The 25,852-nt window shown below is 42.4% G+C and overlaps 2 protein-coding genes across 10 annotated transcripts in view; one reads left to right on the top strand and one right to left on the bottom strand.

The window, feature by feature from the left end:
* Positions 1-497: 497 nt before the first annotated feature.
* Ggps1 (geranylgeranyl diphosphate synthase 1) lies at positions 498-13,015 on the bottom strand. Of its 5 annotated transcripts, none has more exons than XM_050142424.1 (5): positions 12,811-13,015; positions 7,758-8,003; positions 5,985-6,077; positions 3,485-3,555; positions 499-2,758 (listed from the first exon to the last, which is right to left on the bottom strand). In XM_050142424.1, exons 3-5 carry the CDS (start codon positions 6,052-6,054, stop codon positions 1,997-1,999), a joined length of 903 nt encoding a protein of 300 aa, XP_049998381.1. In that variant the 5' UTR covers positions 6,055-6,077; positions 7,758-8,003; positions 12,811-13,015; the 3' UTR covers positions 499-1,996. The 5 variants fall into 5 exon arrangements, with proteins under 5 accessions (XP_049998384.1, XP_049998381.1, XP_049998382.1 ...); XM_050142425.1 differs by having other exon boundaries at positions 7,812-8,003; XM_050142423.1 differs by lacking the exon at positions 7,758-8,003 and having other exon boundaries at positions 500-2,758.
* Positions 13,016-13,387: 372 nt separating this feature from the next.
* The window catches only part of Arid4b (AT-rich interaction domain 4B), a 119,575-nt gene continuing 107,110 nt past the window's right edge, over positions 13,388-25,852 (top strand). For 4 of the 5 annotated variants that reach the window (XR_007591707.1, XM_050142235.1, XM_050142234.1 and 1 more), the window contains exons 1-2: positions 13,388-13,634; positions 14,402-14,456. Coding sequence is in view for 4 of the 5 variants with exons in the window: in XM_050142235.1 (XP_049998192.1) it covers positions 14,451-14,456 (6 nt within the window). In the remaining variant the exon portion in view is untranslated. The other variant, XM_050142233.1, reaches the window with a different exon arrangement.

Here is a 25,852-nt window from a genome sequence, read left to right as displayed (position 1 = left end):
CTACTCCAGAGGCTGAAGGATGGTAACGAGGCCACAAAGCCAGGCCTCATCTTAAGGAAATAAAAATCTTGCTGAGTCAAGTGATTTATGGCACTACAAGAGACTTTCATTCTTGCAGATTTGGTAAATAGAATTAATGTTCTTCTGAAGCTGCATAAAGCAGAAAATATGAAAAAGTATGTCTCAGCCAGGCAGTGGTAGAGCACACATTTAATCACAGCACTTGTAAGTTCAAGGCCAGCCTGGTCTACAAAGTAAGTTCCAGGACAGCTAGGACAGTTATACAGAGAAACCTTCTCTCTCTTGGGGGTGGGGAGTAACAGGTCTTTGATATGGCAAAATCCAACTCTCCAAGAGGATATCTGAAGACTCTTTTAGACAGAAAAAAGCATTACTGTAGTACAAATCTCAGCAAATAAAACCTTTTTTTTTTTTTTTTTTTTTTTTTTTTGAGACAGGGTTTCTCTGTGTAGCTTTGGCTATCCTGGAACTCACTCTGTAGACCAGGCTGGCCTCCATGGAGCTCTGCCTTCAGAGTGCTGGGATTAAAGGCGTGCACAAGTAAAATCATTTTATTAAGTGAACTGAGTTACTCATTATATTCTGGTTCTCTTCTGAATTCACAGCTGTGACCACAGACCAAACAGAGGATGGACGTTTGATTACATATAGATAAAATGACTCTAATAATGTCCTTGATTCACTATTAGACATTTCTGTTACTGACAAAGTGAAGAATGACAGAAGAACCATGAATTAGTACCAGGCCAGAAAATAAACTGATTTACACATTCTTTGTCAGGCGTGGTGGGCCACACCTTTGATCCTATTACTCGGGAGACAGGCCAGGCTGGTGGATCCTTTGATCCTTCGAGGCCAGCTAGAATTGCATTTTGAAACCTGTCTCAAGATAAAAAATAATCCTTTTGCTTTCTCCTTTTCAGACAAAGTCTCAAGTAGCCCAGACTGGCCTCAAACTCATAGCTGGGAATAACCTTGAACTTCTGATCTTCCTGAGTCTCCCTCGGATTGCTTCCCAGGTACACAAAACACTTTTTCTGTCTATTTTCCTCTTTCATAGAAACAACATTATACACAGATACTAATCAGTCTGGGTCAGAAAAAAATATTAAAAGAAAACACACATACACACAAACAAAAACAGACAAATAAAAAATAAATTGAGACCTGGATGTGAACTTCATTAAGTGTAAAGCCTCCTTGGCAAAAAAAAACAACAACCCAGAATTTGTGGGGTGTTAAAGGAGGGAAACAACCAAGTGGGTAGGGAGAGTGCCGACTGCTTTCACTCTGTCTCTTCAGACTTCGGTACAGGCCTCCAATGACAACACTGACATACTCTCAGCAGGATCATCTAGGGGAAGGTGGCAGTTCTTTGGTCTTTACGTCACCTAGAGATTTGTCTAGGAAGTCCCTGTTTTGAACTAAAGCATCAATGAATTGGGAACCATCCATGCCATACAGTTAGGAAGCAGAAAGTTTCTTGGAAGATTAAGTCCTTTTTATTCACAAATCCAAAACACACGTGTGGTAGTAGGGACAGTTGGTCACATTTAGCGTATGACATTTCTAAGACCCGTGTCTGTGGCTTCTGATAATTTCAATTTTGCGTTTTTAAAAATTTAAAAAATAATCTATCTTATATGTATGTTTTGGTTACATGTATGTCTGTGTATTACGTGCATGCCTGCTGCCGGCAAAGGCCAGAAGAGGCCATCAGATCATTGGAACTGGGGTTACAAATGGTGATGAACTATGTGGGCACTGGAAATTAAACCTGGGTCCTGCGGAAGAGCAGTCTCTTAACCACTGAGCCATCCCTCCAGCCCTCAAGTTTGTATTCTTATGCAAAGGGATTCTGACAATTTCACCTTCATTTACTCCTTTTGGAGACTAGTACTTAAAAAGATAAATAGGAAGCCTCTCCTCGTTTTCAACTGGAAGAAGCTATGAGTCTAAGGAAGAATGGCAACCATTATTCATTTTCCTCCGTGAACATCTTACTTAAATGCTTCACTAAAGCCACTAGCGCAGGGTTTCCACCACAGGCCTCGATTTGTTTGTAGGCTTTTGCTTCAAGCTCTCTAAGAGTGTACCGAGTATATTCAAAAGAACCTACGTCTTCCAGGTACTGCACACAGTATTTTTTAATATCTATATTCTCTGTTCTTTGGCGCAGGATGTTCTGTACCTGGGTGCTTTCTGGCCGTGACCAGATGGCGTGAATAGTGGGGAAAGAGAACTTCCCTTCCGTCAGGTCTTCACAGAAGCTCTTGTTTTCACTGTATTCTTTGGAGTGCAGATTGGCATAATCATCTCTAATCTGGAAGAAAAGCCCAAGTGTGTCGAGCAGTGGCTTTAAATCTTCTTTGTAATCAGAAAACAACTGCATGAGACCTACTGCTAGTCCAAACAATCCACCTGTCTTCTGTAACACCATGGCTTTGTACTCTTCCTCAGTGGGACAGGTGTAGGTGTCCCTCCAGTAAATATCTAGGCCTTGTCCCTGATGGAGTTCCAAAAGCTGGCGTGTGAAAAGCTTCACAGCATCCGGGTGATCCAGTGTTAAGACTTTCTCCAGGCCGAGGAAGTAGACGTAATTGGCAGAATTGATGACAGAAGGGATTCCGTAGATGCTATGTGCCACTGGAAAACCACGTCGGAGCTTTGAGTTATCTTCAATATCATCAATGAGTAAGCTGGCATTATGCAACATTTCAGTTACTTCAATGATAATCTAGAGGAAAATAACCAAAATAGAAAGAAAATTTTACTAGCATACATACATACAACACACATATGTAAAGGGATAGACAAACATACAGAGACATATAAACAAAGTACACACATGTGTACATGCACACACAGAGGATTTTAAAAAATATTTACTTTTAATACTTTCAATTTGTTTATGTATATGTGAGTGCAGGTACTCTTGGAGGCCAAAGACGCTAGATTCCCCTGGATCTAGAGTTACAGGCAGTTGTGAGGTGCCTGAGGTGGGTACTGGGAATTGAACTTAGGTCTTCTGCAAGAACAGTACATGCTCTTAATTAACCTCAGAGCCATCACTCCAGCCCAGACACAGTCTCCCTATGTAACCAGCTTCTAAGGGCTGGGTTTCCATGTGTGTTCCACCATGGTACATACATGCTTGACTAAAACAGGTTGTACTTAAAGCCATTACTAAACTATTAAAGTCTCAGTTGTCTTAAGCTTTTTACAACTAATAAATATTTAGCAACCTCGATAAATAATATTGCATAAACACTAACAGGATAAGGAGTATTTTTACAGGATACTTACTAATTCCTTGATTAAATGGGAAAGAAGAATAAGATTAGAATTGCCTCATGGCCGGGGACTCAGTGACTCAGTGGCAGAGCACTTGCCCAGCAAGCTCAAAGTCCAGAACCAGACCAACAGCAGGACAAAACAGAGACAAAACAGACTGCCTAGATACCTGCAGTTTGTCTTCTGGAACTTTCAGCCAGTGATTAAATGCCTGTGAAAGTTTGGTTCTCACCTGTTTACCTGTAATTAAAACATAGAATATGACAAATAAAACATTATTATACTTAAAAAATAATTTTAAGAAACATTTAATTTAGTTGTGTTTGTATGCACATGCGTTTTTCATGGCACACTTGTGGGGTCAGAGGATAGCTTGCAGGAGTATGTGGGTCCTGGAGATGGAAGTCAGATGTTAGGTGCGGTGACAAGCACCTTTACCAGCTAAGTCATTTCATTAGCCTCCAAAATGTGCTTACAAGAAAAATTGAGGCACATGCTTTTAATCCTAACACTTGGGAGGCAGAGGCAGGCAAGATCTCTCTGAGTTCAAGGCCAACTTGGTCTACAGAATAAGTTTCAGGACAGGTTCCAAAGCTACACAGGGAAACCATGCCTCGGAAAAAAAAATTGATAAACTTGCTTCAAAACTGATCATATTTAATAAGACAGTCACATCCACATCAATCCATTTCCTTCCTTGCCGAACACCCCTCAGATTCCCCACTGTAAAGTACATAGTGGGACTGGACCCACCCTCCATGTTTTCATTCAAACTACACTTGGGTGGGTGGAGAAATGGCTCAGGGTTAAAGAGCTCTTGCTGTTCTTTTTTTTTTTTAATATTTATTTATTTATTTATTTATTTATTTATTTATTATGTATACAGTGTTCTGTCTGTATGCCTGCAGGCCAGAAGAGGGCACCAGACCTCATTACAGATGGTTGTGAGCCACCATGTGGTTGCTGGGAATTGAACTCAGGNTGTGAGCCACCATGTGGTTGCTGGGAATTGAACTCAGGACCTTTGGAAGAGCAGGCAATGCTCTTAACCACTGAGCCATCTCTCCAGCCCCCTCTTGCTGTTCTTATAGAGAACCCAAGTGTGGTCCCCAGTACCCATGTCAGGTGGCTCACAGCCATATGTAACTCTAGCTTCAGGAGACCAAATCCCTTCTTTAGTCCTCTGCGGGCACCCACACTCAGGCACACATGAATCCCATCCCAGTGCGCACACACTCTCTCTCGCTCTCTCACACATCACATACACACACACACACACACACACACACACACACACACACACACACACACACTTACAGGTCAAAAAGCACAGCTTTTTAAAGTGACAGCCAACAAGAAAGTCTAAACTATTTCAGGGAGTTTTAGTCTTAACTTGGGGATGGAATGGACATTGAATTGGGGGTGGAAGGGTCATTTTAAGGAAGGTTCATTAATCTCTTTCTTTTTCTGAAAAACAAAGCCAGTTCGGGGACAATTAGCTGGCATTATCTATCACACAAAACTTCAAAGAATTTTGTGAATGAATTTCCTCATAAAATTATTTGTCAATTCCTTTTAAATTAAGGTTTGGAGACTAGGGCAGCTTTAGTTTACACACCCTGAGTTTAAACAAGTGCTAGCCTTTTTGTGTTGACTGGGCCACTAGTTTTCCAATGGCACTTTCTTTTTCACATGGAAAGCTCGAGAAAAATCTTTAGGTAGTAGTTGCCAGTAGAAATTAAATTAGCCTAAACATAAAGCCATGGTAGATTAAAAAAAAAAAACAAACCCACAATCAATTCATTTAGTACAAATATCATATGCACGTCTAATACAGCAAATTCAGAACAGGGTTCAAGAAAATGGTTATATAAAAGTTAAGTTTCAGAGGCTAGAGAGATGGCTCTGTGGTTAAGAGCACTTGCTGCTCCTCCAGAAGTCCCAGGTTTGATTCCCAGCATGTACAAGGTGGCTCAGAATTGTTAACTGTAACTTCGATCCTAGAGGGACTGACCTCTAGGCTCTGGGCATACACATGGTACACAGACACACACAGAGTCAAAACCTCCATACACAAATCAAAACTTAAAAAAGGAGAGAAAATTAAGTTTCAGTCTGGGAGTTGGGTTGGGCAGATAGATGGCTCAGTGATTATGAATGAGTTAGGGTCAAGGTCTTGCAGATGACCTGGTCTGGGTCCTAGCACCTACATCATGGGTAGCTCACAGCTGGCTGTGACTCCAACACCAGAGGATGTAACACCCTCTTCTGATCACAGGCATCTGTACAATCGTGCACATACCCTCCCCCAACAGACATGTAATTAAAAGAAAAAAGGAGGAACTTTTTAGGATTGGCCACAGCACACCTGTAATCCCAGCACTTGGAAAGCAGAGGCAGGAGGTTCACCACAAATTCCAGGCCAGCCTAGGCTACTTAATAAATTCTAGGCCAGTTTAGGAGACAAGGAGATCCTGTCTCAATAAAACAGAAAGCATAACAAAAACATTTTCATTATATAGTCTTTGATAATTTCTCTTATAATGGTATTGCTTCAAATAGAAGGTCTCAAGGACCATTTAACTTTAACCTTTCCTGTTGCTAACATTCACACAAACTCTACTCTTTAAAAACTACACTAAACAGACAATAACTGAACTCTTTGTTACCTGGTAATTGAAGTAAGTACCTATAGGGCTCTAGAAGAATTCTTTCAGCTTTCTCTTGAGTCTTCTCCATATTTTATAAATTTCAAAGCTGACCTGTTAAAAAGGAGAAATATAAAAATGATCTCAAGAATCAAATTATCTTTAAGTGTTAGATTGCAAATGAATTTTTATCAAGATGTTTTTTGAAAGACATTAAATTTTATTTATATAGCAAAACATTACAGGTATAAAACCTTGAAAACATTATGTAAAGCAAAAGGAGCCAGCAACAAAAGAACATGCTGCATGATCTATTTATAGGAAATGTTCTGAATCAGGCAATCTATACAGACGGGAAAGCAGGTTAGTGGTTTCTGGCTCAGAAAAATTAAGGACTGTTACTAATGAATAATGAAGGTGGGTGCACATGCTCACATATATGTGGTATGTATGTGTGCATAGGATCAAAATGTTATTAGAACGTGGTTATGGCTGTACATTGCGTCTATACTAAAAACTACTAAATTGTAATTTTTTTTTTTTCCCGAGACAGGGTTTCTCTGTAGCTTTGGAGCCTGTCCTGGAACTAGCTCTTGTAGCCCAGGCTGGTCTTGAATTCACAGAGATCTGCCTGCTTCTGCCTCCCGAGTGCTGGGATTAAAGGCGTGCGCCACCATTGCCCAGCTCTAAATTGTAATTTTTAAAAAAGTTTCTGAAAAGTCTTATGTTGTAGCCCAGGATGGTCTCAAATTTGTGATTGCCTGATGGTTTCAGTGCTGAAATTACAGACATGCATTATCATATCTAGCTTGTTCTGAGATAGGGTCTTACCATGATGCCCAAGTTGGCCTTGAAATTGTGGGCTTCAAGCCACCAAACCATCTTAACTATACATTTTGGATGGCGGTATATAAATTACACCAAAAACTCTCCATTCTGCTGATTACACTGATCAGAATGCCAAGTTGATTTTAAAAGTTTTCTTAGATGATTTACATATAGTAAGCTTTCCTAGCTAATGAATCATAAAGGGTTTAAATTGTTGACATCAAAGAAATGTCAAAATAAATTCACAAAAACAGATATTTCTTTCTTTCCTTTTTTGGGGGGTGGGGGCAGGGTTTCTCTGTCTAACAGCCCTGGCTGTCCTGGAACTTCTTTGTAGACCATGCTTGCCTTGAACTCAGAGATCCGCCTGCTTTAGCCTCTCAAGTACTGGAATTAAAGTTGTGTGCCGCCACCACCACCCAGCTTAAAAAAACAAAACAAAAACCAGACATTTCTATAATGATTACAAATATTCTTATTCTTTCTATGAATATTACAAATACCCTATGAATATTAAAATAGGCTTTGTAATTTGTGAAGAACATTTTTCTCAAATTAATAAATTTTGGAGATTGTTTTAAAGATGTGTTCTAATTTAGTGCAATTATTTTATTTAAGAATTTCCTGTAGTGCTTCATTATTTTGAATTTTGCCTTTATTTCAAACTTTCTAGAATATAAACTGGGGCATATAGGTGCATATGTATTTTTTGAGAGAATATATTTGTAATCCCAGCTGGCCTTGAACTCTTGATTCCTCTGCCTCTCCTCCCAAATACTGGGATTATACAGCACGCCACCCTGCCTTCAATCATGGTCTTTGCAGGGGGCTCCTTTACTCCTGTTTCTTTGCAAATATCTATGTCTACTTTTCTCCTTGGAGGTTCTGCTTTTCACTCTTTAGAAACATTTTTTAAAGTTCTTATAAGGTTTCTCTGTGTAACAAGATGGCTGCCATGGAACTCACTTTTTCAGAGTAGGCTGGTCTTGAAGTCAGAGATCTGCCTGCCCCGAAACTCACTTTTTTAGACCAGGCTGGCCTTTGAAGTCAGAGATCTGCCTGCCTCTGCCTTCCAAGTGCTGGATTAAAGGCTTTTCTAGTAATCATGACACCTCTGGCAAGCTTTAGGTATTATGAGTTGTATCTTCTTTGGCTTTCAGGATCACAAGCCCTCTTCTAACAATCTTTCATAGTCACTGTGTATTTGTAAACCTAAAACCAAATATAACATGGTTACATATGGCAGTTCAGGGTTATTGCTGGTCAAAGAGCTAGTCACATGTCACAGGTTTTGGAATTGGAAAGCACCTGTGATGGTTAGTGTTGTCAATTTGACAAGCCCTCAAAAAATCCCATGGACAGAACAACTCAAGTTGTCAGGCTCTGTGGCAAACCTTTAATCCGGAGCACTCTGCTGACTCTATATACAAGACTAACAGAAGAGCGAGTCAAGAGCTGAAAGCTATACTGACCTCCACTGTGGCATGTGGATGCTCACACACACACAATAGCTGTGATAAACACAAATTCTGGGTGTTCATGTGTGTGAGTGCATGTTTGTTTAGAAGTTATATACCCCTGGGTTTTCTTCAATCATTTTCCATCTTATATTTGAGACAGGGTCCATCACTGAACCCAGGCTTTGCCAACTTAGCTAGACTGGCTGGCCAATGAATTCCTGGGACATGCTTGATCTGGCTCAGCCAAGTGCTGGGGTTAAAGATGGGGGGATGCAGAACTTGGCTCATCATGCTTCAGAGATGTTTTACTGACTACGCCATGTTTCCCACAACCTCAGTTTGTAACTCTCTCTCTCTCTCTCTCTCTTTTTTTTTTTTTTTTGGTTTTTTGAGACAGGGTTTCTCTGTAGCTTTGGTGCCTATCCTGGAACTAGCTCTTGTAGACCAGGCTGGCCTCGAACTCCCAGAGATCTGCCTGCCTCTGCCTCCCGAGTGCTGGGATTAAAGGCATGTGCCACCACCGCCTGGCAGTTTGTAACTCTTTATTGAAGACAGATAACAAAAATCAAGGAATAAGAGTGATGTATTTATCATTCAGGTTGTTCTTTAGACTCTCTCTCTCTCTTTCTCTCTCTCTCTCTCTCTCTCTCTCTCTCTCTCTCTCACACACACACACACACAATTTTTTATTGTTTGTTTTCTGAGGCAGGATTTCCCAATGTGGTTCAGACTCCCCTAGAATGAACAATCCTTTTTTAGTCTTCAAGTGCTAGGATTACATGTGTACCCCCATGCCCAGTGAAAAGCACGACTCAAAAAGCATTCATAACTGGGCAGTGGTGGCACACACTTTTAATCCCAGCACTTGGAGGCAGAGGCAGACAGATCTCTGTGAGTTCAAGGTCAGAAACAAAGCAAGTTCTGGGGCAGCCAGAGCTGTTATACTGTTTCCTGTCTGGAAAAAAAAAGGGTATTCATTTATTTAATTTTGTATGTGTGTGTGGTTGTCTTAGTTACTGATTTATTGTTGTAAAGATACTATGACCGGTCCAGTGTGGTGGTGTACACTTTTAATCCCAGCACTGGAGAGGCAGAGACAGGGGAATCTCTGTGAGTTCAAAGCTAGTATGGTCTACATAGTTTTAAGACAGTCAGGATATGTAGAGAGACCCTGTCTCAAAAAAAAAAAAAAAAAAAAAAAAAAACCCCAAAACAACCCCCCCCCAAAACCCAACAACAATAACAACAAAAAATACATTATGACTAAGGCAACTTAGAAAAGAAATATTTAATTGGAGGCTTGCTCATAGTTTCAGAGGGTGAGTCCATGAACATGATGATGGAGATCTGGCAGCAAGCAGGCATGCATGTATAGCACTGGAGCAGTAGCTGAGAGCTTACATCTTATCCATAAGCCTGAGACAGAAAGCTAATCAGGAATGGCATGGGCCTTTGAAACCTCAAAGTCTACCTCTAGTGACATACTTTCTCCAAGTCCACAACTCCTAATCCTTCCCAAAACAATTCCACCAACTTGGGGGGGGGGTGTCATTCTCATTTAAACCACCACAGTGGTGTATGCAGAACCTTGAGATTGACATTGGGTAATTTCTTTAATCTTCCTACCTCATGTTTTGAAATAGAGTCTTTTACTGAAGCTATAGTTGCTGGTTTGGCTAGACTGACTGGCTAGCAAGCCCCAGAGATCCCCCAGTCTTTGCCTCTCCACTGCTGGGATTACACATATTTGCAGCTACATAGATACCAGGAATAAACACAGGTCCTCGTGAATTCACAGCAAGCACTTTGCCTACTGAGCCATTTCTCTAATCTCAAGAGTCCATTTTTTTTGGTAGTTAGTTCTTAATACTAATAACAACTCACAGACACACAAAAATCAGCAACCCACCAAAGCAGTACAGCAATATGAATTCAGAGAATAACATCTTAAATAGAAAATTTCTAGCCAAATGTAGTAAAACATCTTTGTAATCCCAGCAGTTGGGAAAGGGCAGAAAGATCACGAGTTCAGGGCCGGTTTGGGCCACATGACGTGTCTCAATCCCTTACCTCCTAAGGTAAAGTTCTCCATTAGCCTTGACCAGAGTTACTGTTAAGAAGAACTTTACAAGGAAAAGGATGGTCACAAAATATTTTGAAATATTTCAAAAAGCAACTTAGCAATGTTTTTTTTCTCCCTCAAGATGGGTTTGCTATGTATTCTAGACTGGCCTGGAACTCTCTTCCTGGAGAGGTGGGACATGGGATGACAGTTGTGAATACTGAACATGTTACTCTGTTTTTAGAGGTTAAAGATAAAGAAGATGAGACCTGGATGGAGGTGGGTGGTCCTTGGACTTCCCACAGGGCAGGGAACCCTGATTGCTCTTTGGGCTGAGGAGGGAGGGGGACTTGATTGGGGGAGGGGGAGGGAAAGGGGAGGCGGCGGTGGGGAAGAGACAGAAATCTTTAATTAATAAATAAATAAATAAATAAATAAATAAAAAAAAAAGAAAAAAAGATAAAAAAGATGCAAAGAAGAAAGACAAGTTGGCAACGGATCATTGAAATATCTGTTCTTTTTCGTTTTGGTGAAGTCTGCAGTCTTGCACTTGCTACCATTAAACTAAATATTAGTCTACAATTAAACTAAATCCTCAAGTCTCCAAAACATCTTCTATACACTCCTCTTTTTAAACCTGCTAGCAGCCATTTCTTCTCAATTAGGGTGGCAGCCAAATGCATGCTGCTATCTTGTTAGTATTCTGGAAAACACCTTTGACCTAACTTAAAATAACAAAGTCACCTTCAAGAATTTGTCCCTGGATCAATAGCAGGTATATTCTGCACAGAAATTAAGAATGACATATCCATTAACTATTGAAGTGTTGTCTGTTTCCCTGACCTCCCGACAGGGTTTCTCTGTGTAACAGAGCAAGGCTTCCCTGAAACTCATTTTGTAGACTAGGCTGGCCTCCAACACAGAGATCGCCTGCCTCTGTCTTCTGAAATACTGAAGTTGTTTAAAAAAATCTTTATTATTTCTCTACTAGTGATGAATTAAGAAAGTATTTCATTTGCTCATTCACAGTTTAACAGTACTCATATAAATCAATTGATGTTCCCTTCCCAGAAAGTATTTACACACAGTATTCACTGTGGCGGAGAAACACGAGAACATCAGTGTTTGTAAGGACTGGAAGTCCATCTGCTCTGCACTTTCTTTAGATTCTAAGGCAGTTTAAGAGTTCTATATATTTTTGACTTTTTTTATAGTTAGAATTTTCAGCTTTTCATGACTACACTGAAATTTAAGTGCTAAGTGGCCTGAACTCAGTTACTCTTATGTGGACTCACAACAGAATGCCTCGGTGTGAACCTGATACCATTTTCCTACTCTCAAAAGCTGTGGAAATGTATTCGAAGACTGGATTAGTGAATATTTATGCAACCAGATCATTTCCCTTGTTGAAATACTATTGTAGCTGCCTCTCTGATCTTCCTCCATTTTCTTTTTCTTGAGGCAGAGTTTGTGTGGCCCAGGATAGCCTGGAACTCGTGTAGATCAGGCTGGCCTTGGAATGTGTCAGCACCACAACGCTAAACTCCTCTACTTTGGGTGAGTTATTTTAGCAATTCAAGTTGGGAATCCAAGATATCTTGTTGTTCACTGGACCCTAAGAGCAGATAAAACCTGTTTTATCTATTTTTTTTTTCTGGTGATAGGGTTGTCCTGTGTAGTCTAGGCTGGCCTAAAATATATGGGAATCCTCTAGATCTAGTCTCCAGGGTGCTGGATCAATCAGCCTTCCTAACGTCTCTGGGCCTCAGTCTTCATACTGGGAAAGCCTTCTCCTGAAACGGGTTTGCAAACACGTTCTTTCTGGACTCTCCTTTCCTTTAGGCTCTTCCCTCAGTAACTTGTGCTGACTTCTTGAGCCAAGCTCTATCCTCACTCCCTCCGGAAAACCTCTCTACATTTCCCTAAGCCAAAGCTCTAATTCACACCCTCCCATCACGGTTCACTTTGTCTGACCAGCTGCGTTCAGGAAGTTGCACAAGGTCCACCCGGAGGACTTTCCACCCGAGGACTGAATGAACGTTTCTCCCAACACCTCAGAGGATAAACTCAGCGCATCAGTCCGCATACAAATATGGAAAATTCCATGTAGAGTATTTCTCTCTTTTTTATAGGCACGCTCTGGCTTGAAACTAGCTAAACAGATATGGACCACCGAGAAACATAGCTGTGATGCGCACAGCAAGACCCTTTTTCACTCCAAGCCCGGGGAGTGAAGGCTCTGAGGGAAAAGGGCTCCACACCGGTAGTGGAGTAATAAGCTCAGAGGCAGGCTTCGCCCCTGAGCCGCATCGGTGCCCCTTCCGCTCCTCGGAGCCCCTCTGCCTCCCCCGCGACCCAGCACCCGGCCGCCAGTCACCCCGAGCCGGGTCAGCATCCGGGTCTTCTCCCTCCTTTCTTCCTCCTCCTCGGTACCGCCCCCTCCCCTGCTCCCCATCCGGGTCCCCCCACCCCCCCATGCCGCCGCGCCGCTGCTCACGGTTCCACGATGATCTCAGACTTCAAGCCGCCGGTCCAAGACTAGCAGTGCCCACATCAACTTCTCTCTTTACAGTTCAGACCCCGGCTCTTCCCGAGGCCTCCTTGGAGCCCTCCCCCTATTTCACCACAGAAATCTCCGCCCTCCTTAGCGGCCAGCGACGCCGCATTACTCGGTGCAAGAAAATACGCCATCCCTGTCACACTGCGCAGGCGTTGTATGCCACCTCCCCTCAGCCTTATGGCCGCGCCCCCTTCCCCTCCCCGCTCTTGTCGAACGCAGGCAAGCGGCATTGCGGTTTTGGTAGTTCTTACGTCCGGGAGTATGCCAATTGGTCCGGAAGAGTGGACTACAAATCCCAGGGAGCATTGAGGCATAACTTTCTGTTTCCATAGAACTGGTGGGAAAATGGCGTCGTTGTTTGCATCGCTCAAACCAATAAAAACCGGGAAGAGGCGGGCTCCATAGAATCCTAGCCAATCCTCGATCGTCTGAGGGGCATCCGGGAAAGGAGTAGGGGAGGGGAAAAGAGCCGAGGGGAGGGGAGAAGAGGAAGGGGGGGCCGGGGTTGGGGGAAGCGATGTTTGCCCGTCAGTCGAGTCCGGAGTGAGGAGCACGGGCGCCGGAGCGGAGGGAGAGTCTCGGGCCACAGCTTGCCGCCGCGACGGCCACCGCCTGGACGTCTGCCCGGAGGGAGCCGCACAAGGTCGGCGGCCGCGGTCCTCGGGAGGGCTTCGAGACCGGGGCCCCGGACCTCCGTCTGGGAGGGATTTTTCGTCGCCCCCCTCCCCCCGCGAGGGAGCCGGAGCGGCCGCCAAACAAAGGTACCAGTCGCCGCCACGGGAGGAGGAGGAGCCGGAGCCCCGGCCGCCGGCGGACCCGCAGCTTCTTCGCCATCTCTTCCCCCGGGCCTGCTGGTGTTGGGGGGGGAGGCGGAGCGGGGGACTCCGGCCGCAGGGCTCGGACCTCGTCTGCGCCGGAGGTAGGGGCATTATTTTTCGTGGGGGGGAAGCTCCGGGCCGGGCCGCGCAGCGGGGCAGATGGCAACGGGGCTGAGTCGGCGCTCGCAGCGGGGCCTCGGCCTCCCGGGACCCCCGCCCCCCGCGGCGCGGAGCCGGAGCCGCCCTTCCCGGGCCGCACCGTGGGGCCCCGCGGCCTCGGCCCGTGAGGCTGGGATCTGCATGTCCTCGGTGCCCGGCCCCGGCTCCCACTTGTGGGCCTGGGCTCGGGCGGGACGCGGACGGGTTCTGTGGGGCCGAGCCGCCGTAGCCCGAGGGCCCGCCGGCTCACTCGGGGCTCAGCCCTGGGGCTCCGGGCATCGCGGTTTCGTGGGCTTGGACGGCTGCAGCCGCGCTCCAGGCCGCGCCGGACCCTGCGCTTGTTGTGAGTTTTCTGACAGAAATGGCGTCATCGTGGAGGACGGGGAAAAGTCCGTGGAGTCGCGACAATGGGGCGGCGGGCGGTGGGGGCGGTAGGGGCTCTGGGATGGCGCGTGCCTGCTCCGGCTCCTGGCCCCGCTCGGCGCCGCCCCCGCCCCGACGGCGCAGGGGGTGCCGGTGGTACTGACCGGGTGTCTTTGTTTCCCTTCCAGGTGCAGGTGAAGCTGGTGTCGCCGTGGGGATCGCGGCCCCAGAGTCACCATGAAGGTAAGGCGTCACTCAACCAGCTTGAGTGGCTTTCGAATTCAGGAAGTGTAGAGGCCGTGGCTGTGGCGGGCCTGCGAGTTTTGCAGCGGCAGGTGTGTGGAGTGGCTTGGTGCGGAGCCTTTTCCCGGGAGACCGAGGGTCAGCTGGTGCGAACATCCACGGGCTGTGGCGTGGAGTTGTGGAGTCAGTTCGGAGCCATCTCCCCAAAGCTGTGCGGCTCCCCAATAGAACAGCGCCTTTTGCATGGAAACGTACGAACAAACTGCCCGAATTAGAGCGTCTTAAATCGTAAACCAGAGAGCTGCTCTAGTTAACCCGACTCTTGAAACAGTACTGTTCCGTGGGTCTGACAATACTGATGGAAAAAAATGTCCTTTGATTGTATGGCTCGAACCGTGAATTTTAAGCAGAAAGCAAAAATACTCTTGAAGATGTTTAAGCAGTTTGATGCACTTTACCTTTAGAGATCCGATTTGGCCTGTTGCACCTGTATTGCAGGGAGTTAGGGTTGTGTGCTTCGTTTTTCTTTATGTTGGTGTTCTGGGTCTTGGAGTTGTCACGTGCTCTGCTATGGTGTGTGGTGTGGAAAACTGATGGCCAGGTTCCTCTGAAGTAAACACGTTGACTGCAGAATAGCTTCTGAGATATGTGTCGAAGTAGTTTTTTATTGGTGGAGTAAATCAGAGCAATAAAAAAAGTAGAGGTGGTGTTTGTCATTTTATGGAATTTGTAAATTTTTTAAAATTACACTGGTATGAAAAACTTTGGTGGCTATTTGATATATCTAGATTTAACTGATGGAATTTTGATGCTAGAATTTTTTCTTTAAATTCATTACAAATTCAGATATGCTTGAAAATGGTAATAGTGTGTGTCACAGTATTAACAGTAACCAGTAGTATGTTAGAATGTAAATAGCATCAACTTTTGACAGTTCTTTTAGATTTCTTTTTTCTTTTCTTTTTTTTAATTAATTTCACTTATTTCCAGAGTGAAGATTGCTTTTGTAGGACTGCAAGTGGGTACAGTTCCAAAAGCTTCTGTTTATTCTGTTTATAGACAGATGCAAATGCTCTTGCTACTTAACTATTTGCCTGTTGTATATAGCCCATTATTAAAGGCTTTTTCTTTTTGAGTTTAGGACTCTGTTTAGGGCTTGGTTTTTATTTACTGAGTTCTGTCCTGCTTTCAAGTGAATGAAAACAGCCAGTGACCTGTCAGAGACGAAACCCTTTGTTAGTCACAGATGCACAACTGTGTGAAAACAGTGAAAAGTGAGCTTTTTAGGAAAGTATGGAACTGCTTTGCTGTTGGATGAAAACTTGAGGAAAAAAATTTTAATTTGACTGATAACATGTATGATATATTTGGAAGATGAATACATTTTCAGAATGCTGTAATCTGTCACAGTTCCCATTGTAATGCCTGACACATTTTAGAATGTGTTTGTAGAAGATGTAGATTTTTCTCTTTATCCCTTTTCCTGTTAAAAAAAAAAAAAAACAAAAGAAGAGAAGAGAAGGGAAAAGAGCAGCTCAGTATGAGGTGCAGGCGTATTAATCCCAGCAGTGGAAGGAGGGTCAGTAGTTCAAGGCCAGCCTGGGATACACATTCAGCTATGGCCTAATCTAGCCATTGAGCCAGCCAAGGCCACATGAAACTGTTTCCAATAAGCAATCAAAATAGAAATGAAAAGAAAGTATTCTGGAAACTTTAGCCTTAAAAGTTGCATGGTATTAGACAAATGCAGTATTTTGGGGGATATGTTACTATCTTTAAAGGTACTTACTATTAGAAGTGTTTAAAAAAAGTTGTTAAAACATTTTCAACTTTATTAAGGACGTTTTGTTTTTAGTTTAGGGAATTTTGGGGACTCTGTTATTAATTGCTAGTATTAAAATCTTACATGTGTAAAAGACAAATTCTTCCTGAGTGCCTGAGAGATGGATCAGTGTTGAGGATCCTGCTGCCCCTCCTCGTGGGTGTTGAGTGCCCAGCACCTATACTTTATTTACAGCCACCTCGTCACTCACCCCACTTCTGTTCTCCACACACACATGCACATAAATAAAGATAAATCTTTAAAATAAAGATGGCAGTACCTTAAATTGCAGCATGTAGGTGATAGAGGCAGGTAGATCTTTGTGAATTTGAGGCCAGCCTGGGGTGCATAAATGTGACTACCAAAGAAACAATATAAAATGAAGAAAAGGTATTCAGTGTTGAATATGTCGGGCCCAATTTTGTGTGTGAATTTAGCTTGCATGTGTGTATGTGTGTGAACAACATTTGAGCCATAGAGTGATTTTATGCTGTTTGTTGAATCTTTGAAGCAAGCCTTTTAAAGTTTGAATTATTATTAGTGACATTTATTAATGGTGACACTAGAAATTTTATTGTGGCAGTGTATTGAGGTAATGATATTCTTTGGTCTTTGCCTAAAGTCATTAAATGTAGAAAAGTCTACATGCTATTTTAAATGTTAGCTGGCTTTTTGAAGCAGTTTTCTTATGGTATAACCTTCCAAAATTAATTTACACAAAACCTGGTCATTACTAGTGTGCTCTGTCTGAAGAATGTTTTTGCAGTCTGTTTGTGAGAACTGTGACTTTGTCACATAAAAGCACCTGCTTTAGGATTGATGTGACTGTTGCTATGGACACTGCTATTAGGTAGGAGTTCCTGGTGTCCTCTTGTTTTTTCTTTTTGACAAATATGTTAACATTTATTTATTTGTATGCGTGTACACTAGCATGAGGCCAGAGAACAGTTTATGGAAGTTGAGTTTTGATTTCCACCAAATGGGTTCTTAGGATTGGTCAAAAGGCCCCACAGTAAGGGCCCTTTCCTGCTATCTCAATAGCCCTTCTGTTGTTTTTCATACTTTTGGTTGATAGACTTTTCAACATTAATGTGAATTAATCAAATTGATGCCTACGTTTTTGTAACTAAAGTGTTTCTCCTTTTTATACTGTGCACGTTACCAACATTCTTAATATACTGTAGTCAGTTGTAGAGTGAAGTAGTGGGCTTGTGTGGCTTAGACATGAGTGTTTAGGGAATGAGTGATTTAGATGCTCTACAGAGGCTGGGCTTTTTCATATGTATCCTTGTCTCTCAGTGAGTACTGGCCTAGACCATGCAGACACACTGGTTGTAAGTGCCTTCTTTTTGGTTCTGGGTATGCATGCATACTCTTTCTTTTCCTCCTTTTCATTTGCTTCCTTTTCTGCCTTGGCTTTTTTCTTTTTCTTTCTTTTTTTTTTTTTGAAATAAATCATCATTTAAGAACTACATCCAGTGTGATGAGGTAGCATCAGCAATTTGGCTTGCTCTCAGTGTAGTAGAAGACACTTTAAAGCACTTTCAGAGTATTTGTTCCACCATGTGACCATTGCAGTACATACTGTGGAAAGACAGCTAAGTGAGAGTCATGGAAAGTTGTCTGGGATAGTGGACGTCAGTGGTGAGTGTTAAAGAAAGGGAAAAGCATGTCAGATACAAGGGAACAGACACTGGGCAGAAAGGAACAAAGCAGGGTGGTATATATGGAAACTTAGGTTTGTTGCAGCTGGGTGTGTTGCCAGGCCTCTTATTCCACCTACTTTGGAGACCCTGGCGGGAGAATGGCAAATTCAGTACTGTCTAGGTTACAGAGTAAGCAAGCTCAAGGCTGGCCTGAGTGATTTAATGAGATCTTATCTCAAAGTTTAACAGCAGCACTTGTGCTAGGGTGGGACTAGAAGAACCGTGACAGAAGATGAAGGAGGGAACTTCTCTTCCCTTCGAGGTGATGAGGTTGAAGCTGCCAGGGTCTCATACCTGTAAGCAAGTACTGTACCAATGAGTTACAGTTCTAGTCTGAAAATTTCTTGAAGTGCTATGTGAGGGGTCTGGAGACATGAGGGGTCAGAGTTCATACACTGAGTTGTACAAGCATGAGGCATCTGAATTGGACCCCAGCAACCATGTAAAATTTGAATGTGGCACTAGAAGGAAGAGCTGCTGGGGCTTGTGGGCTAGCCAGTCCAGTCAAATTGAATTGCTGTGTTCCAGGTCCAGAGAGAGACACTGCTTAAAAAAGAAAAGATGGAGAGGGGCTGGCAAGATGGCTCAGCTTGCTGCCAAGCCTGGCAACCTGAGTTTGATCCTAGTAATCCTTCTGGTTTCCACATATGTATGTTCCTCTCCTAACCACACACAAAATAAATAAATGTAATATTTTTTTAAGATAGATAGTGATGGAAGAAGGCACCTGATGATAATTTTTGACCTGTGTGCATGCACCCAAGTGCATGTGCACCCATACACATGCACACATGAACAGGTACTCATGTGCAAGCTACATGAAACTTTAAAAATTAATTTTAAGGAAATTAGAGAGAGAAAGAGAGACTGTGTGTATGTGCGTGTGCGCGTGCACACTTCTGTGCCAGAGTGAACATTGCAGAAGACAACTTGGTGTAGTGGATATCTTTTTCTCTGTATGGGTCTGAGAATAAAACTCAGGTCACCAGCCTTTGTACTTTCATTTTCCCAGCTCTCATTTGGCCCTCACCAGTGGCTGAATACATGGGACTGCCTGCCTTGGAATTTTCAGTCTCCAAAAACTGATAAATTTGCAGTTTTTTAAAAATAAGTTTTGTAACTTTTTGTTTTGTTTCTTTTTTCTTTCTCTGTATAGCCCTGGTTATCCTGGGACTCCTGCTGTAGACCAGGCTGGCCTCAAACTCATAGAGATCCACCTGCCTTAGCCTCCCAAGTGCTGGGATGGAAGGTGTGCACTACCACCGCCTGGCTAAGTTTTGTAACTTTATAATACCCATCCCTGTGTATTCTGTTAGAGTAAACGATTGAACTGATGCGGCCCTGAAGTCTTCTGAGAGTCTTGAACTACAGAGTGAAGTGATGAGGTACATATTTTCAGCCGGAACAGTAACTGGTGTAAGGAGAGTAGACTAATGTAGTAAGAGTGGAGTAGACAGCTGTCAGCTGGGAGTTTGGGAGAGAGTGAAGGAAAAACCAGAGTATTGAAGATGGAGCTGATTGAGTTAGAAATGTTAGATGGAAGGTGAATGTTTTCCCGGTTGCTGTTAATATGAGCCGCTCCTGAGACACCTGCCCTCCACTTAACATTCTTTGCTTTATGTAGTCAGTACATGGAACTTCTCAGATTGACTACACCCAAAAAGGTATTCCCAACTCCTAGTCTGTCCTCGTGAGTAGGAGTATTGAGCTCAACAATCTATCAGTTATTTTGATTTTTTTTTTCATTTTAAAATGTGAGAAAAAAAATAAAATGTGAGTATACCTTTGAAAGTTTAATTTTATTTTTCGGTTTATCGAAACAGTTTTCTTTGTGTAGCCTAAGTGTTCTGGAACTAGCTTTGGAGACCAGGCTGTCTTCGAAATCATAGAGAGCTGCCTCTGCCTCTAGTGATGAGTTTAAAGGCTTGTGTCTATCACCACCGCCCTGCTAAAAATGTTTTTTTTTTTTGATTTTCGAGGCAGGGTTTCTCTGTAGTTTTTGGTTCCTGTCCTGGAACTAGCTCTTGTAGACCAGCTGGCCTCGAACTCACAGAGATCCGCCTGCCTCTGCCTCTCGAGTGCTGGGATTAAAGGCAGTGCCACCACCGCCCGGCTGCTAAAAATGTTTTTATTTAAAAATTTGTAACATTTATTTTCTGTTTGCATACATGTATCCCATGATGAACATCCTTAGATGTGCCTATTCATATGTGTTTATTTGAACATAAATATGTATACATTAAAATTTTTATTACATTTTAAATTTATTTTTTTGTGTGTGGGCATGCACACCATAGTTTGTGTGTTAGAGGTCAGAAGTCAACTTGTGGGAGTGTGTTATCTCTTTTCACCATGTGGGGTTCCAGGGATAAAATTCAGGCTTAGTGTCAAGTGCCTTTATCTGCAGAGGGATCTTAATAGCCCAGTGAATATTTATTTTTCAGTGTGTTGACTCCTAGGAGTGAACCTTTTCCTTTTCAGGGGGTATGGCTTGTGATAACCTATTGAATGCTGAATATTTACCTCCAGGTGTTTGTGTTGTGACAAGTGGCCATTAAGACCCTGGAGACTTAAAAAATTCACTCATCATTTACTGAATGCTATTGCATGCTAGTCTCTGGTCTAGCTGTTTTAGCATATATCAGTGAATCAAACAGGTAGAAATTTCTGGATCTGTGGATCCCACATATTAAGATATGCTCGCTATCAAAAAGGAGTGTATACAGTAAATTAGTGCTTTAAGGGATAGATAGCATGGGGATAAGGAAAGGACTGGACTGGATAAGGGTGAAGAATTCAGGAGCTGTGGTGGGCTGAGAAGAAATTTGGGCAGGTTCTTGAATGCTCATTTTTGGCCCTGTGACTGGCCAGGTCTCAAAGCACTAGAGGTCAGGATAGCTGGTATGGAACAAGGGAGGAAGGCAGTAGGAAGGGATAGGGTAAAGGGAAATGGTAGGGCAGAGCACTGCAGGCCCTCCTAGAACCTGGGAGGTATTTTGAGGACTCTGGCTCTCACTGCTGTGGAAATAGGGAACATTGCAGGTCTTACAGAGAAGTGGTGCAATCCCACTGCAGAGCGATGGAGTTTGATTTTGTTTTAAAGGGTCACTGACTGCTGTGGAAAATGCTAGTAGCAGAGGGGAGGATAGGAGCCTTCGGAGATTAAGTTATTTTATTAAAGGATGATGGTTAAAATGATGGTGGCTGCATTTGGAAGTAAGCATTTATATTCTGTGCTAGCAAAAAAAAATCTCATGTTGCTTTGAAATATGGCTTGAAACAAAGTACAGACATGTCATGATTAATGACTCTTTAGTGTAGAGTTAAAAACTTCGATTTGTGGTGAAATTTTTTTGTGTGTGCTGAGTTTTTATAGCACATTTTATAGCACACCCCCCCATCCACCTCTGAGCATCTCAGTATGTTGATAGTGCACTGGGCAGCCACAGGTTGTCATTTTGCTACTATTGTTGCTACTGTTACTGTTGTTATTATTACTACTAGTATTTTTTTATTTTTTGAGAGATGGGGTCTCACGTACCTCAGATTGGGTTTCAATTTGCCATGTAGCTGACGATGGCTCAGAATTCCTAATCTTCCTGCTTCCAGCTTTCTCACGCTGTGATCACAGACATGCACCACCTCACCCATCTCTGTTAACTATGCAGTACTGGGTTTTGAACCCTGGGCTCAGCAATGACAGGCAAGCACTCTGCCAATTGACCTGGATGTCCAGTTTTTTTTTTTGTTTGTTTGTTTTTTCCAAGATAGGTTTCTCTGTATAAGAACCTTATCTGTCTGGGAGTTAGCTCTGTAGACCAGGCTAGCATTGAAATTACAGAGACCCGCCTGCCTCTGCCTCTGGGATTAAAGGAGTGCACCACCACTGCCCAATCAGTTCCTCTATTTTTTTAATGACCAAAAATCAGGTAAGATTGAAACTTTTGAAAGAACTGTTTGTTCTTGCTCAGCTTAATACTCTCTGGGAACTTGATCCTGATTTCCAGTCAGTCCTGCGCCTAAGACTGGTGTCTTTGAACACATTCTTGTTGGAAAACTTGGTCCAAGGAGACATCGTGGAGTACATTGTGTACATGAAGTGCTTGTAGTTACAAATTTTCACAAAAGATGTGTTGTTTTGCTTTTCAGCATTTTTCTTTCCTTTTATTTTTATTTTAAGTGTGTTTTATTTTTGAGACAGGGTTTTACTTTGTGTAGCCTTGGCTAGCACGGAACTCACTACGTAGACCTGAATGGCCTTGAAACTTTAATTTGCCAGACTGCCTCTGAAGTGCTAAGATTAAAGGTGGTGTGTCACCATGATCCCACCTCCCTTTTTTAAAAAAAAATTATTTTGTGTGTATGAGTGTTCACATGTATGTACTGCACGTATGTAGTACCTGCAGAGACTTGAAGAGGGTGTCAGCTCTCTTGGAGTTGGAGTCACAGGTGGTGGTGAGTGGCCATGTGGGAACTAAACAGCTGTGTGCTACCACACTTTGCAACAACAAATTTCTGAAGAGGACACATACTGTCCTCTCTCTGCTATCACGGGACAGAATAATGACTCTTCTCGACAGTTTTAACTTCACTAGAAGTATGTGCTATTATTCCAGTATTCTGTGAAATTCCAGTATTCTGTGAAAGTTGACGTCTACAGAGCTACCTTGTGTCTGCCTCTCGTGCTGGGATTAAAGGTGTATGTCACCATTCTTTGTAGAATATCGGAGATGTAGATTCTGGTAAAACATGGAATGTTGTAATAATTAATTTGAGATTTTTATTACCTAAGTGCAAAGTATCAGTTTCAGCTTGTAACTTGAGGAAGACAAAGGAAAATATTAATGAAAATAGGCCACTAATACATTTTTGGCTTATAGCCTCCTTTGAACATGATGGACAGAGAACAAAACATATAAATGTGTTAGCTTTTGTTCCCAGATGATTGAAATACTTTTATATAAATGATTTACACAAAAACGAAAGAATATCTATTGCCTTTATACAGGCAGTATAGTCCATTTGATGTACTAATTGGAATGTTTAATTTGGAGTTACTAAATTTCTCTTTTAAGTGGTAATGATATTGAGATTTCCTATGAAAAATAGTATGCTTTTAAAACATCTGAGCATTTCCATACTAAAATTGAAGATCGTGTTCAGATGTGGGGAAAGGAGGGCGATGAGTTTATGCAAATTGATGAACAGCTTACTTGAATATGAAAACCAGATACATAAGATGAAAATAAGAAAAGGCTAGTTGCATAGACCAAGAAACCTTATTTCAGGAGCTCAGTCGGCTATCCTGAGGATTGTATTTTTTTTTTGGTTTTTCGAGACAGGGTTTCTCTGTGGCTTTGGAGCCTGTCCTGGAACTAGCTCTGTAGACCAGGCTGGCCTCGAACTCACAGAGATCCGCCTGCCTCTGCCTCCCGAGTGCTGGGATTAAAGGCGTGCGCCACCATTGATTATAGAAACAAGAGGCATAATAAAAGATGAAAAAGAGGAAGTGCTCATGGTAATACTTGCCCGGTGTATGGTGGAAGACAATTGTGAGCTTGAGGTCAGTTTGGGCTATGGTGAGACCATGTCTCACCCTAAAAAGAAAAAAACAAAAACAAAAACAAATAGCACTCTTTTTTCTCACTTCACTCTGGGCTGAGTCCTAGCAGTCTTTAATCAGTGCATGCTTATATTTAGAAAGTGCAAGCATGGGTGAGCTTTAGGGGTCTGTAAGCCTATCCTTTCCTCAGAGTCACACAGAATTGAATGCCATATTATGTATTTTCCAGAGGACAGGAACTGGCAGGACAGTTAGACATAGCTGTCTGTTAACTGCTCATCTGTTCAAGAGACTGCACTCTTCTTACCATTAAGGGCAGACAACCACATGTCAGTACTCATACTAGTTTTATTTGTTCATATCACTGTTAGTCACAACATGATTTTATTCCATTATTTCTAAAACATTTACATAAAATACATACGTTCACTTTGAGTGACACATGCGTGCGCATGTGTGTACATGTTTAGGATGCCTACAAAGGCCAGAAAATAATGTTGGATCTCCTGGGGCTAAAGTTACAGGTAATTGTGACCTTCCTGACATGGTTTGATTGGGTGCTAAGAACTGGTCTCTTGTAGTCTTCTGCAAGAGTGGCAAGTGTGCTTAACTTGAATCATTTCTTCAGCCCCATATTTGCACTTAGGATTTCCCCAAATCTGTGTTTTACAAGTTAAGTTTAATTAAAATTAATCTGGGATTTCATGAGAATATTTCATAAAGTTAATTAAAAGTTTTTATGATTGTGTATGAGTATTTTGCATACATGCATGCTTGCGGTCACACCTGGTGTCCTCAGAGGCCAGAAGCAGCTGTTTGATTCCCTGGAAGTTAGAGATGGTTGTGCGTCACAGTGTGAGTGCTAGGAATTGAACCTGGATCCTCCACAGGAGTAGTGCTTTTACCTGCTGAGCCATTTCTCTAGCCTTCATGAAATAATTTCAAAAGTCACTGGAAATTTTCAAGTGTGATTTTGAAGCATATGTATACAAGTTAATGTATTTTTGCCCTCACACTTTGTAGTCATTCATTTGTTCTAATGAGTTTTCACAGAATACTGCCTATGATTACATATTGATTCAAGATACAGTTGGAGATCAATATGAAGTAAGGCATTACCTTGGGTGGTGCGGTATTTTTTGAGGTTAACTTTAGTATTTGGTGGTAAGGAGGTTGAGAGGTTTCATTTCTGTTCTATTATTGATTTGTAAAGATCAAAGTCTAATAGGAAATGATCTGTATCACCCTTCTATTATAAATTTAGCCATCATTTAAGAAAAAGATAATTCTATGTTGTCTTTTACTACTCTAAGTATCAGGTTACAGTGTGTCTTGGACGTGTAACACATATTTTACAATGTACCCAAGAGTTTCCAACCTTTTGATGTTGACACAGAGTCACCTGTAAGGTTCACACTTGAGAACCTGCAATCAATTTACCAAAAAAATTTGCAAAAACCTATTTTATTCTTTTTATTTTGTGTGTGTGCATGCATGATGTGTATATTTGTCTGTGGTGGTTGAATGTGCCGTTATGTGTATACAGATGTCAGAGGGCAACTTGTAGGAGTTAGTTCTCTGCCTCTCCCCTGTGGGTTTCAGGATGGAACTCAGGTCATCAAGTTTGGCAGCAAGTGTCTTACTGAACTACCTCACCAGTCCCAATTTCAGTGTTTTAAGTTAAGTTTATGATTTTGTGTTGGACCATTGATTGGACATACCCTTTAGAACAATGCTTCTCAACCTTCCTAAAGTTGTGACCCTTTAATACAGACATTCCTCATGTGTGGTGATCCCCAGCCATGAAAATACTTTGCTACTTTATAATTGTAATTTTGTTACTGTTATGAATGTAAATATCTGTGTTTTCTGATGGTCTTAGGAGACACCTGTGGAAGGGTTGTTCAGTCCGTAAAGGGGTTGTGACCTGTAGGTTGTGAACTGCTCTAGACAGACTTCTTACTTAAGATACTTTCTCTCGGGGCTGGAGAGATGGCTCAGTGGTTAAGAGCACTGTCTGCTCTTCCAGAGGTCCTGAGTTCAATTCCCAGCAACCACATGGTGGCTCCAAACCATCTGTGAAGAGATCTGGTGCCCTCCTCTGGCGTGTGGGTATAAATGGAGGCAGAAAGTTGTATACATAATAAACAAATATTTAAAAAAAAAAAGATACTTTCTCTCCCATCATGTAGCCTAGACTGACTTCACATTTGTGGTCCTCCTGCCTCAGCCTAAGTGCTGCATGTAAGTGCCAGCATGTCTTGACTTGTATTCTCATAAATTCTAGTTTGAGAACTTTGGTAGT

The sequence above is a fragment of the Alexandromys fortis genome, unplaced genomic scaffold (genome assembly GCF_014885135.2).
Source record: "Alexandromys fortis isolate MF-2015 unplaced genomic scaffold, M_Fortis_MF-2015_v1.1 scaffold_5, whole genome shotgun sequence".
NCBI lineage: Eukaryota > Metazoa > Chordata > Mammalia > Rodentia > Cricetidae > Alexandromys > Alexandromys fortis.
Note: the sequence above shows the minus strand (reverse complement) of the source record. Positions and strands in the feature narration are given on the sequence as shown.